General features: G+C 42.1%; 1 protein-coding gene across 2 annotated transcripts in view; it reads left to right on the forward strand.

Moving 5' to 3' along the window:
* Positions 1-12,930: 12,930 nt before the first annotated feature.
* Positions 12,931-15,403, forward strand: part of dact3 (dishevelled binding antagonist of beta catenin 3) — a 39,562-nt gene continuing 37,089 nt past the window's right edge. Inside the window, exon 1 of one of the 2 annotated variants that reach the window (XM_062962660.1) lies at positions 12,931-13,967. In XM_062962660.1, coding sequence (XP_062818730.1) covers positions 13,950-13,967 — 18 coding nt within the window. In that variant the 5' untranslated portion in view covers positions 12,931-13,949. Of the gene's footprint in view, positions 13,968-15,083 lie in introns of those variants that run through there. The other variant, XM_062962658.1, reaches the window with a different exon arrangement.

Here is a 15,403-nt window from a genome sequence, read left to right on the forward strand (position 1 = left end):
TAGTTACTAAGGTTGATTGGATTGCAAATCCCATGATTTTGGATTGCAAATCCCATGTTTCTGAATTGCAAATCCCATGATCTGCAGATTTAGTTACTTAGGTTGATTGGATTGCAAATCCCATGTTTCTAGATTGCAAACCCCATGATCCGCTGATTTAGTTAATTAGATTCATTGCATTACAAATACAGTAGTCTCTCACTTATCCAAGGTTCTGGATTATCCAACGCATTTTGGTAGTCAGTGTTTTCAATACATCGTGATATTTTGGTGCTAAATTCGTAAATACAGTAATTACTACATAGCATTACTGCGTATTGAACTACTTTATCTGTCAAATTTGTTGTATAACATGATGTTTTGGTGCTTAATTTGTAAAATCATAACCTAATTTGATGTTTATTAGGCTTTTCCTTAATCCCTCCTTATTATCCAACATATTCGCTTATCCAACATTCTGCCGGCCCGTTTATGTTGGATAAGTGAGACTCTACTGTACCATTGGTGTGTGCAATTGCAATTGAGGTTGATTGGATTGCAGATCCTGTGTTTTTGGATCGCAAATTCCACGACTTGTGGATTTAGTTCCTTTGGTTGACTGGATTGCAAATCCCATGTTTTTTATTACAAATCCCTCACCTGATGATTTAGTAATTTTGGTGACTTGGATTGTAAATCCCATGTTCTTAGATTGCAAATGCCATGATCTATGGGTTTGGTTACTTCAATTGATTGGATTGCAAATGCCACTATATGTGGACTTGCGATTTAGGTTGATTGGATTGCAAATGCCATGTTTTTGGATTGCAAATCCCATAACCTGTGGATTTAGTTACTTACGTTGATTGGGTTGCAAATCCCATTGTTTGGACAGCAAATACCATAATTTTTTGGATGGCAAATCTCATGACCTGAGACTGGATGGCTGTCTGTCGGGGGTGCTTTGAATGCAGTTTTCCTGCTTCTTGGCAGGGGGTTGGACTGGATGGCCCACGAGGATTCATCCAACTCTATGATTCTATGATTCGATGATTTAGTTACTTAGGTTGATTGGATTGCAAACCTGATATTTTTGAACTGCAAATCCCATGTTTTTGGATCGCAAATCCCATGACCTGCAGATTTAGTTACTTGGATTTAGGTGATTGGATTGCAAATCCCATGACCTGCAGATTTAGTTACTTTGGTTGATTGGATTACAAATCCCATTGTGTTTGGATTGCAAATCCCATGTTTCTATATTGCGAATCCCATGTTTCTGGATTGCAAATCCCATGATCTTCAGATTTAGTTACTTAGGTTGATTGGATTGCAAACCCCATTGTGTTTGTATTGCAAATCCAATGTTTCTAGATTGCAATTCCCATGACCTGCAGAAAATCAGCTACTTAGGTTAATTGGATTACAAATCCTATTGTGTTTGGATTGGAAATCCAATGTTTCTAGATTGCAAATCCCATGTTTCTGGATTGCAAATCCCATGATCTGCGGATGTATTTACTTAGGTTGATTGGATTGCAAATCCCGTTGTGTTTGGATTGCAAATCCCATGTTTTTCGATTGCAACTCCCATGACCTGCAGAAAGTCAGCTACTTAGGTTAATTGCATTACAAATCCCATTGTGTTTGGATTGCAAATCCCATGTTTCTGGATTGCAAATTGCATGTTTTTGGATTGCAAATCCCATGTCTTTGGATTGCAAATCCCATATTTCTAGATTGCAAATCCCATATTTTTGGATGGCAAATCCCACGACCTGCAGAAAATTAGCTACTTAGGTGGATTGGATTGCAAATCCCATGATGTGTGGACATGTTGCCTTAGGTTGATGGGACTCCTGTGGACTTCTTGTCTTTGCTTAATTGGACTGCAAAGTCCATTAGGAACTTCCCGTCGTCGATTGATAGTTTTGTGGCAGGCATGGGCCAACTTGGGCCCTCCAGGTGTTTTGGACTTCAACTCCCACAATTCCTAACAGCCGGTAGGCTGTTAGGAATTGTGGGAGTTGAAGTCCAAAACACCTGGAGGGCCCAAGTTGGCCCATGGCTGTTTTATGGGTTTGATTTCTCACAAGCCTTGGCAGACCCTGGTGTGTCATTCAGCCTCTGACAAGTGTGTCATTCAGCCTCTATTTCCAGCCATCACCATCGTCCCCCTCCACTGCCTGACCCCCCCTCCCCTCTTTCCATTGTCATGGCTACCATCTTCCCCGTCACCATGGCTACCCCTCCTCGCACTATTATTATCACCACCATTTATAAAACCTCATTGTTGCCGAGGCCCATCAGCCCCCCCCCCCTTGAACCTTCACCGAGACCCCCCCAGGGCTCCCCAAAAGCAATATATCATTACCTGTCTATCTGATTTTTTTACTTCTTTTTCACTATTTTACCCGATGATTCCATTTATCCTTATGCTGCCTGTCCGATTAGTCTACTTCTTTATTGATGTTTATCTCTCGTTTATTATTCTATTTCTCCACCTATCTAACTAATAATTCCTCTCTTTGTGAGTTTTCCAGGCTTATTGGCCATGTTCCAGAAGCATTCTCTCCTGACGTTTCGCCTGCATTTATGGCAGGCATCCTCAGAGGTTGGGAGGTCTGTTGGAAACGAGGCAAGTGGGGTTTATATATCTGTGGAATGATGTCCAGGGTGGGAGAAAGAACTCTTTTCATATACCTCACAACCTCTGAGGATGCCTGCCATAGATGTGGGTGAAACGTCAGGAGAGAGTGCTTCTGGAACATGGTCATACAGCACAGAAAACTCACAGCAACCCAGTGTTTCTGGCCATGAAAGCCTTCGACAACACATATCTACCTAATCATTCCATTCTCTATCTGTCATTCATTATTCTGTCTATCATCTATCTATCCTTCTACCATCTATCTCTGTATCTGTCTTGCTATATAATCATTCCCGTCTCTCTCGCATTCATTATCCTATCTGTCCATTGAGCACTTCTCCTATCTATCTATCTATCTATCTATCTATCTATCTATCTATCTATCTATCTATCTATCTATCTATCTAGTTATTCCCCTCTCTGTCTGTCATTCATTATATTATCTATACATAGCCATCTACAATCTATCTTTCTGTATCTACTTTTTATTGTATCTTATTCTATCTGACATTCCCCTCTATCATTCATTGTTCGGCTATCTATCTATCTATCTATTTCCATATCTATCTCTATCTACCTACATATATCTCTATCTATCTATCTATCTATCTATCTATCTATCTATCTATCTATCTATCTATCTCCATATATCTCTATCTGTCTATCTCTATATATCTCTATCTATCTATCTATCTATCTCCATATATCTCTGTCTGTCTGTCTATCTATCTATCTCCATATATCTCTGTCTATCTCCATATATCTCTATCTGTCTGTCTGTCTGTCTATCTATCTATCTCCATATATCTCTATCTATCTATCTATCTATCTATCTATCTATCTATCTCCATATATCTCTGTCTGTCTAGCTGTCTATCTCCATATATCGCTATCTATCTCCATATATCTCTGACTCTATCTATCTATCTATCTATCTATCTATCTATCTCCATATATCTCTGTCTATCTCCGTATATCTCTCTCTGTCTGTCTATCTATCTATCTATCTATCTCCATATATCTCTATCTATCTATCTATCTATCTATCTATCTATCTATCTATCTCCATATATCTCTGTCTGTCTAGCTGTCTATCTCCATATATCGCTATCTATCTCCATATATCTCTGACTATATCTATCTATCTATCTATCTATCTATCTATCTATCTATCTATCTATCTCCATATATCTCTATCTGTCTATCTCTATATATCTCTATCTATCTATCTATCTATCTCCATATATCTCTGTCTGTCTGTCTATCTATCTATCTCCATATATCTCTGTCTATCTCCATATATCTCTATCTGTCTGTCTGTCTGTCTATCTATCTATCTCCATATATCTCTATCTATCTATCTATCTATCTATCTATCTATCTATCTATCTATCTCCATATATCTCTGTCTGTCTAGCTGTCTATCTCCATATATCGCTATCTATCTCCATATATCTCTGACTCTATCTATCTATCTATCTATCTATCTATCTATCTCCATATATCTCTGTCTATCTCCGTATATCTCTCTCTGTCTGTCTATCTATCTATCTATCTATCTCCATATATCTCTATCTATCTATCTATCTATCTATCTATCTATCTCCATATATCTCTGTCTGTCTAGCTGTCTATCTCCATATATCGCTATCTATCTCCATATATCTCTGACTCTATCTATCTATCTATCTATCTATCTATCTATCTATCTATCTCCATATATCTCTGTCTATCTCCATATATCTCTGTCTGTCTATCTATCTATCTATCTATCTATCTATCTATCTATCTCCATATATCTCTATCTATCTGTTATGATTGAGCCTCATGGCTCTGTTACTGACAGACGTGGGCGTAAGACTCCTCGAGAGTCAGATACTCTCGAGGAGCGAGAGAGAAAAAGACTGCGAGACATATTTGCAGCACCATCTGACGAGGAGTCTTTCGAAGGGTTTACGGAGAGAATGGAGGAGGGGCTGGTTAGCTCAGAGGAGGATGAGATGGATTGGACTCGGGTAAGGGAGGAAGTGGGTGCCACTGGCCATGATGGGACAGAAGATGAATGGGGACCTTCAGGATTAGACCCATGGTTTAGCTGGAGGGATGGGACGGGATCCACAGCTGGAGATGCTGTTGGGCGTAGTCAGAGGTGTTCCAGCTCTGACGAGGAAAGTGATGAGGAAACGCCCGGGTTAAGGAGGACAGCTGACAGTGATGAAGATTTGTAACTGGCATAAAATGGGGCTTGGGAGCAATTGCAAATTGCGTTGGGCAAGGTAATCTGGGCAAACGCTTGGGATCCGTGTGTGTGTGGGACGCTTCCCTGAAGACTTGTGTGCTTTCCTGTGCTGTGACGTAAGTTGATTGGAATCCAGGGTCAGACGGCGGGAGGGATTGTGTGGGCATTTGTTTGTGCAAACCTGTGCTTACTCTTATTAGCTTGACCTTCCGTCGTCTTCTTGACGGACGCCATCTCCTGCTTTGAGAACTCGGACTGAACTGACCACGGCTTGTCTTCCCCCCCTCTTGGACTTGGAAAAACTACAAACGTCTGCTTCTGGCTTTGATCTACGGAACGGAACTGGTCTACTCAACTGCTACAATCCTTGGCTGATTTACTCGTGTTGGAGATCCTGTCTGCTGTGTGTGTGGGGGAGCGACGCAAGTTACTCTAAGCACAGTGTTGGCAGCAGAGAGGAATCTGCTGCCAATTAGTTGCATTCTTTGTATCTTTTGTTCCTTGGCTTTCGTTTCGTTTATACCCAGGCTGAAGCAAGCAGTTTGTTTTTACCCGGATTAAACTCCGGTTTAATCCGGTTTATCTTTTGAACATTTACTTTTGCCCCTTTTTGCTCCTAAAGGCAAAAACTGCCTGGCCCTTGTGTTTTACGGGCATTTTTGAGTTCTGTAATCTAATAAACTCTGTTACTTTGAATCTTGTGGCGTTCTGTCCTTGACAGATTGCCCAACGCCATAAAAAGTTTATTGCAGCAATAAACCCGTCAGGAAGACGATGGATGAGTTAAGGGCCAAAGTAGACCAATTGCAAACGGCTTTTACCGTTATCCAAACAGCTCAGGCTGTGAAAGGACATGTTTTGACTCCTGAACGCTTTGACGGAACCAGGTGCAAGTTGCCAACCTTTTTGGCACAAGTGGAGCTTTATTTTTCTCAGCTCAGTGCTCATGCTTTTCCTACAGACACTAGCAAGGTGGCCTTTATTTTGAGTTTGTTGACCGGTCCCGCAGGACAATGGGCCACTAATTTAATTTTGGGAAATGACCCAGTCAAGGACAATTTGAATAATTTCAAAAAGTTGTTAACTGATACTTTTGGGGATCCTCTCCGCACGGAGAACGCTGGGTGGGCTCTGTATCGGTTGAAACAGGGAAAGGGGACTGTTTTGGATTACTTAAATAAGTTTAACCTGTATCGCCACCAGCTGGATTGGGGGGAAAATGCATTCATGCTTTTATTTACTGCCGGGTTAAGTGATATGCTCCAGGATGAATTAGCACGCTTGGAGCCGGCTGAAAGCTGGGACGCCTTAGTAGCTAAGGTGCTGCGTTTAGACGCAAGGTTCGAGGCTCGTAAACACTCAAAAGCAATGTGTGCGCCACCCATGCATGTAACCAGGGCACCTGTGGTGATGGGGGAAGAGCCCATGGAGCTTGGGGTCTTTAAAAAGCTGTCTACAGAGGAAAAGAGCCGTAGGAGGCAGCTGGGCTTGTGTTTGTACTGTGGGAAGGCTGGGCATTTTGCCAAAAATTGTAATGTGAAACCTTCCCAGCTTTCGGGAAAAGGCCAGCCCTAGTGCGACGTGAGTCCAACGCACTAGGGCTCCTCAAGCAGTCAACTGAGGGGAGGAAGCATGTTTTCGTACCCATTACATTATCTGTTGGGGGAAGGGAACTTGTTTCTACTTTGGCACTGCTGGACTCAGGGGCTACGGTCTCCTATGTAGATATTGAGTTTGCTAAGAAGCATGGCATTCCTAGAGTGCGCAAGGCATGCGACGTGTGGGTGGAAGGAGCAGATGGGAGACTGCTGGAGACTGGGGTGGTTAACCATGAAACCTCAGCAGTAACGTGGGAGGTGCAGGGAGTAACGGGAACGTTTGTGTGGGATATTACGAGCTTGCCTAGATATGATGTGATCCTGGGGATGGATTGGCTAGCTGTAGTAAACCCACAAGTAGATTGGGCAACACGTAAAGTGATCTTAAAGAGGCAGGATTGTTGCACTCTAAATGTTACTCATTCTGATATGGAGGGAGTGCCTGCTGAGTATGGGGAGTTCTCTGATGTATTTTGTAAAAGAGAAGCGGACAAATTACCACCGCACAGGCCATATGATTGCGCCATCAAGTTGGCAGAAGGTGCGAAACTGCCAGCAGGGAGGCTGTATGCCTTGACTGTACCGGAAAGGCAAGCTTTGCGGGAGTTTCTAGATGAAAATTTAGCCAAGGGGTTTATTCGCCCATCTAGTTCTCCAACTGCGGCACCGGTATTCTTTGTAGCCAAAAAGACTGGGGAACTTAGGTTGGTCTGCGATTATCGGATCCTAAACAAATACACCATTCGGGATAGGTACCCGCTGCCTTTAATCTCGGAACTGTTATCAAGGGTGCAAGGGGCTAAGGTCTTTACCAAGCTTGACCTGCGGGGGGCCTATAACTTAATCCGTATACGGGAAGGGGATGAATGGAAGACGGCATTTAACACGTGTTTCGGATGCCACGAGTTCCGAGTCATGCCTTTTGGGCTTTGTAATGCTCCTGCGGTATTCCAGAGGTTCATGAACGATGTGTTCAGGGACCTAATTGACCAATTTTTAGTGATTTATTTGGATGATATCTTGATTTTTTCTAAGGACGAGAAAGAACATCGTCAACATGTCAAGCAGGTTCTGCACCGACTGCGGGCTAATGGGCTTTTCGCCAAGGCTTCCAAGTGCGTCTTTCATGTGCCTGAAGTGGAGTTCCTAGGTCATGTAGTGTCAGGTAGGGAACTTAAAATGGACCCACATAAGGTTGACGCCGTCAACTCATGGCAGGAGCTGAAGACTAAGAAGGATGTACAAAGGTTCTTGGGTTTCGCTAATTACTACCGGGAGTTTATTCCGAATTTTGCAAAGCTCACGGTACCTTTGACGCAGCTTCTGCGCAAGAAACAGCCATTTGTGTGGGGGCGGGAAGCTCACGAGGCGTTTCTACAACTAAAGTCTAGTTTTCAATCGGACAACATACTAACCCATCCTGATGTTGACAGACCGTTCGTGGTAGAAGCGGACGCTTCTAGCTACGCGTTGGGGGCTGTATTGTCTCAGAAGGATTCCTCAGGGACCTTGCGTCCCTGTGGATTTTACTCGCGGCAACTAACACCCTTCGAGCAGAACTATACCATATGGGAGAAGGAGTTGTTGGCGATTAAGGTGGCGTTTGAGGTGTGGCGGCACTGGCTTGAAGGGGCACGGCACCAGATCGTGGTCAGATCTGATCACAAGAACTTAGAGCACTTGCAAACAGCAAAGAAGTTAAACCAGCGTCAAATCCGCTGGGCTTTGTTTTTCTCCAGGTTTAACTTCAAGGTGCAGTTCGTGGAGGGGAAGGCAAACTTGCGGGCCGATGCTTTATCCCGCAAGCCGGAATTTAAGACCAATGAGCAGGTAGTATGTCAGACCATCTTGCCTACTGCCTCTCTGTGTGTTGTAGATAATGAGCTTGGGTTACATGACCAGATCCTTGAGGCTCAGAAGGATGATGTGTGGACTCAGGAGCAACTGATGCTGCTCTCTGCAGGTAACCGTACCATACTGCCGCATCTCCAGGATCAAGACGGGGTATTGGTGCGTAGGGGGCAGGTTTACGTACCAGTAGGGACCCTCAGGTTGGAGGTGATTAGAGCCCACCATGACGAACCCATGGCTGGGCACTTTGGCAGGTTCAAGACCGTACAGCTTATCACCAGGAGCTACTGGTGGCCAAAGATGCGGCAAGACATTCTGCGCTTTTGTGACAGCTGCGCCGTTTGTCAGCAGAGTAAGACGCCTGTTGGGCGCCCTAGAGGGTTGTTATCGTCTTTACCTGTTCCGGAGAGGCCATGGCAAATCATTTCCATGGATTTTATTTCAGATTTGCCTAAGTCTGGGGGTTATACTTGTATTTGGGTGGTGGTGGATTTATTTAGTAAACTGGCTCATTTTATTCCTTGTTCAACCATTCCGGCGGCCCCTACGTTGGCCTTACTATTTACAAAGCACATCTATCGTTTGCACGGAGCACCCGAGGTGATTATTTCAGATAGGGCTCCGCAATTTGTGTCACGCTTTTGGAAACACTTCCATGAGTGTTTGGGGACTAAGTTAAACGTGTCTTCAGCTTTCCATCCGCAAACGGATGGACAGTCGGAACGGGTTAATGGGCTCTTAGAGCAGTATCTGCGTTGTTTTTGTTTAGATCAACCCACGGCTTGGGTAAAGTGGTTACCGGTGGCGGAATTTGCTTACAACAATGCGGTGCACACGTCTAGTCAGCATACGCCATTTGAGCTAACTTATGGTTTTCACCCACGGGGAGGTGTGGCGCCGTCGACCAATGTGGTCTCTTCGGACCCTGTGTACCGCTCTTCGGAAATGGCTGCATTGCATGATGTTGCCCGTCGCTTACTGTTGGAAGCTAAGGCAACGCAGAAGACTCAGGCTGACCGCCACAGGCAGGCAGGGGAGGAGTTGGAAGAAGGGGATTTGGTGTGGTTATCTTCCAAACATATTAAACAGGCTGGGGGAAAGTTTGCGCCTCGGTATTTGGGTCCCTTTCCTATCGTTAAAAAGATTTCTTCTGTTGCGTTTCGTTTGCGTTTACCGTCTAGTTTAAAGGTCCATCCAGTCTTTCATCGTTCGCTGTTGAAACTTGATACCTCTAGTCGTCGTGGTGCTATAGCGGAGGGTATCACTGCCACTTCTCCGCCATCGGGGGAGGAGGCCTTTGTGAGAGGGGATAGTGTTATGATTGAGCCTCATGGCTCTGTTACTGACAGACGTGGGCGTAAGACTCCTCGGGAGTCAGATACTCTCGAGGAGCGAGAGAGAAAAAGACTGCGAGACATATTTGCAGCACCATCTGACGAGGAGTCTTTCGAAGGGTTTACGGAGAGAATGGAGGAGGGGCTGGTTAGCTCAGAGGAGGATGAGATGGATTGGACTCGGGTAAGGGAGGAAGTGGGTGCCACTGGCCATGATGGGACAGAAGATGAATGGGGACCTTCAGGATTAGACCCATGGTTTAGCTGGAGGGATGGGACGGGATCCACAGCTGGAGATGCTGTTGGGCGTAGTCAGAGGTGTTCCAGCTCTGACGAGGAAAGTGATGAGGAAACGCCCGGGTTAAGGAGGACAGCTGACAGTGATGAAGATTTGTAACTGGCATAAAATGGGGCTTGGGAGCAATTGCAAATTGCGTTGGGCAAGGTAATCTGGGCAAACGCTTGGGATCCGTGTGTGTGTGGGACGCTTCCCTGAAGACTTGTGTGCTTTCCTGTGCTGTGACGTAAGTTGATTGGAATCCAGGGTCAGACGGCGGGAGGGATTGTGTGGGCATTTGTTTGTGCAAACCTGTGCTTACTCTTATTAGCTTGACCTTCCGTCGTCTTCTTGACGGACGCCATCTCCTGCTTTGAGAACTCGGACTGAACTGACCACGGCTTGTCTTCCCCCCCTCTTGGACTTGGAAAAACTACAAACGTCTGCTTCTGGCTTTGATCTACGGAACGGAACTGGTCTACTCAACTGCTACAATCCTTGGCTGATTTACTCGTGTTGGAGATCCTGTCTGCTGTGTGTGTGGGGGAGCGACGCAAGTTACTCTAAGCACAGTGTTGGCAGCAGAGAGGAATCTGCTGCCAATTAGTTGCATTCTTTGTATCTTTTGTTCCTTGGCTTTCGTTTCGTTTATACCCAGGCTGAAGCAAGCAGTTTGTTTTTACCCGGATTAAACTCCGGTTTAATCCGGTTTATCTTTTGAACATTTACTTTTGCCCCTTTTTGCTCCTAAAGGCAAAAACTGCCTGGCCCTTGTGTTTTACGGGCATTTTTGAGTTCTGTAATCTAATAAACTCTGTTACTTTGAATCTTGTGGCGTTCTGTCCTTGACACTATCTATCTATCTATCTATCTATCTATCTATCTATCTATCTATCTATCTATCTATCTCCATATATCTCTGTCTATCTCCATATATCTCTGTCTATCTATCTATCTATCTATCTATCTATCTATCTATCTATCTATCTATCTATCTATCTCCATATATCTCTATCTATCTATCTATCTATCTATCTATCTATCTATCTATCTATCTCCATATATCTCTGTCTATCTCCATATCTATCTATCTATCTATCTATCTATCTATCTATCTATCTATCTATCTATCATCTATCTGTCTATCTCTATCTTCTTTCTCTGTTTGCCTATCTAATCATTCCCCTGTCTGTTGTTATTGTTGTTATGTTTATTTATACCCTGCTTTATATCTCCCGAAGGAAACTCAAAGCGGCTTACCATTAAAAGTATGACCACACAATTTAAAGTATCCAAAATGGAAACATTATTCTATGTATCCACTAGCATCTATCTTCTTTCTGAATGTTCTGTCTACCCAGTAATTCCCCTCTCTATCTGCCATTTATTATTCTACCTACCTACCTGTCCATCTAGCTTCTCTCTTTTTTCTGTATCTATCTATCTATCTATCTATCTATCTATCTATCTATCTATCTATCTATCTTTATATCTATCTATCTATCTATCTTCTATCTACTGTATCTATCTATCATCTATCTATCTACTCTATCTAGCTATCTATCTACTGTATCTACTGTATCTATCTATCTATGTCAGGGGTCCCCAAACTAAGGCCCGGGGGCCGGATGTGGCCCATCGAAGCCATTTATCCGGCCCCCACGGCACAAGGGCAGAAGGGGGTTGGGCTAAATGACCCAAGGGGTCTCTTCTTCTCTTAAAACCCATTATTATTATTATTATTATTATTATTATTATTATTATTATTATTATTATTTGAAACACAAGATGAGTCCACAGCAGACACTCTGCTGGCTGTTTTATTGGATCATACCTCGGACACTTCCCAAGTATCTAGGACTGTGTGATGTATCGGCGAATAATTATTGCAGATCCCAGTAAGGTGGCCTTCTGCAGCTGGCAGATGGTAATTTTGTTAGCGCCGATTGTGTTTTAAGTGCAGGGCAAGGTCTTTAGGCACTGCACCCAGTGTGCCGATCACCACTGGGACCACCTTGACTGGCTTGTGCCAGAGTCTTTGTAATTCGATCTTTAAATCCTCATATCGTGTCAGCTTTTCCAGTTGTTTCTCCTCAATCCTTTTGTCACCTGGGATTGCAACATCGACAGTCCATATTTTGTTTTTTAACACGATTGTGAGGTCAGGAATATTGTGTTCCAAAACCCTGTATTATTATTATAGTCCCCTGATGGGTGAGAAGGGCGGGGTAGAAGTGATGTAATAAATAAATAAATTATTATTATTATTATTATTATTTATTAACATTGAGGCTGGGTGGCCATCTGTCAGGAGTGCTGTGCTTGTGCTTTCGGTGCACAAAGGCAGAAGGGGATTGGACTCAATGGCCCAAAGGGTCTCTGCCAACCCTCTTTTTTATTATTATTGTTGTTATTATTATTATTAATTATTATTGCTCGGTGGCCAACTATAATCCGGCCCTCCAATGGTCCGAAGGATCGTGAACTGGCCCTCTGTTTAAAAAATTTGGGGACCCCTGATCTATGTCTCTATCTATCTATCTATCTATCTATCTATCTATCTATCTATCTATCTATCTATCTATCTATCTATCTACGTACTCTATCTATCTATCTATCTATCTATCTATCTATCTATCTATCTATCTATCATCTCTATCTTTATCTATCTATCTATTTATCTATCTATCTATCATTCCCCTCTACCTATTGTTTATTGTTATATCTTTCCTAAATCTATCACATCTCTATCTATCTATCTATCTATCTATCTATCTATCTATCTATCTATCTATCTATCTATCTACCTACGTACTCTATCTATCTATCTATCTATCTATCTATCTATCTATCTATCTATCTATCTATCATCTCTATCTTTATCTATCTATCTATTTATCTATCTATCATTCCCCTCTACCTATTGTTTATTGTTATATCTTTCCTAAATCTATCACATCTCTATCTATCTATCTATCTATCTATCTATCTATCTATCTATCTATCTATCTATCTATCTATCTATCTATCTATCTACGTACTCTATCTATCTATCTATCTATCTATCTATCTATCTATCTATCTATCTATCTATCATCTCTATCTTTATCTATCTATCTATTTATCTATCTATCATTCCCCTCTACCTATTGTTTATTGTTATATCTTTCCTAAATCTATCTATCGCCACATCTATCTATCATTCCCCTCTACCTATTGTTTATTGTTATATCTTTCCTAAATCTATCTATTGCCATATCTATCTATCTATCTATCTATCTATCTATCTATCTATCTATCTATCTATCTATCTATCATCTTTCTCTGTCTATCTAATAATTTCACTGTCTGTCATTCATTATTCGATCACTTACTTACTTAGGCGATCCCTCGTTGTCCGAGTATTATGGTCTTCCAAGTGTAGTGTCCGTAGGTGACTGTGGAGCCCTATTCTTGACCCACATGTTATTCCACAGTGAGGGCATCGGTTTCCAAGTGGAAGGCAGTCCCAGTTAGGGTTGGCTTTCTCCCACCCTGGACACTATTCCACAGATATATAAACCCCACTTGCCTAGTTTCCAACAGACCTGACAACCTTTGGGGCTGCCTGCCAGAAATGAGAGCAAAACGTCAGAGAAGGCAAAAGAGCCTTCCTCCTGGCATGTTTCTCCTTTCCACCCCCCATTTGTGCCTCTTCAAATTCCACAGCACTGCTGGTCACAGCTGACCTCCAGTTAGAGCGCTCAAGGAGCAAGGCTTCCCAGTTTTCGTTTGGTGTCTATGCCACAGTTTTTGAGGTTAGCTTTCAGCCCATATTTCAATCTCTTTTCCTGTCCACCAGCATCTCCTTCTGAATGTGCACAGACTACGTTATCATCGGCGTATTGGAATTCTATAACATGTTGTTGTGACCTTGGTTTTGGCTTTCAGTCTGCTGAGGTTAAATATCTTGCCATCTGTCCAATAGACGATTTCCACTCCGGTGGGAAGCTTCCCATCAGCTAGATGAAGTATCATAGCGATGAAGATGGGAAATAAGGTTGGGGCAATAACTCATACTTATTTGACACCTGATTTCACCTTAAATCTATCAATCTAGCATCTATCTTCTTTCTGAATGTTCTATCTGGCTTTCTAATCACTCCTCTGTCTATCTGTCATTCATTATTCTATCATCTATCTATCCCTCCATTCTGCTATCATGTACATAATATTTCCCATCTGCCTATATGTCATTCATTATTCCATCTCACATTTATCTTCTTTCTTAATGTCTTATCTCTCCCTTGCTCATAATTACCCTGCCTGCCTGTCATTCATTCACAATTATTACTATCTATCTAGCTATCCTCTTCTTTCTGTGTGTCTCATCGTTCTATTTATTATTTATTTGTGACATTTATATCCCGCCCTTCTCACCCCGAAGGGGACTCAGGGTGGCTTACAAGTTAGATGCGATATATTATATTATTAACATAACACAATATAAGCATTATATATTACTACTAGCTGTGCCTGGCCACGTGTTGCTGTGGCAAAGTATGGTGGTATGGGAAATAAAGTATTGAGGAATTGGTGGTAGTTAAGGTAAAGGGTAAAGGTTTTTTCCTAACATTAAGTCCAGTTGTGTCCAACTGCACACTGAAGTGGATTATATGGCAGTGTGGAGTCAAGATAATTCAGTTCAAAGCAGATAATATAAATGGGTTATATAGCTGTGTGGAAGGGCCTTGAGTCTACACTGCCATATAATCCAGTTAAAATAAGATAATCTGTATTTTATAGGCAGTGGGGAAGAGGCCTAAGTGAGGCCTAACTCTGCCTGTCCCCTGGGCTGAGTGGGTTGCTAGGAGACCAAGTAGGCGGAGCTTAGCCTTCTAATTGGCAGCAATTGGATAAAAACAATTATTCCTCTCCCTTTAATTAGGACTTTATTTTTCTTTTTTTGTTGTTGTATGACCGTAGAGGCATAGATGAGGGGTTGTGCTGCCAAGTTTAGTGTTTCTGGGCTGTGTGGTTTTGTTGTTTTGTCCTAGGCCGAAATTTCATTACCCTTTTATATATATAGATATTGTACTATACCACTATATTGCAATATTATTAGTAATATTACATGTAATATAAATATACAATTACAATACTGTATTTAATTATTATATTGTATTACATTATAATGTTGTTATCAATATGATATGTATATACAATATATTATATTATTAGTATAGCATAATATGAGTATTATATATTATTATATTGTTATATAATCTATCTATGCCATTCATTATTTTGTCCCTCTTTTTATTTCATTACCATTCATCTATCTATCTTCTTTCTGTATTTCTCACCCATATTTATGTATTGATGCATCTATCCAGTCATTTGTCATTGCCTTCCTCTGAGGCTGAGAGAGTGTTACTGGTCCAAGGTCACCCACTGGAAGGCAATTATTAATATTCATAAGAGGACCCATTACTA

Source organism: Anolis carolinensis, unplaced genomic scaffold (genome assembly GCF_035594765.1).
Source record: "Anolis carolinensis isolate JA03-04 unplaced genomic scaffold, rAnoCar3.1.pri scaffold_10, whole genome shotgun sequence".
In the NCBI taxonomy this organism is placed as follows: Eukaryota; Metazoa; Chordata; class Lepidosauria; order Squamata; family Dactyloidae; genus Anolis; species Anolis carolinensis.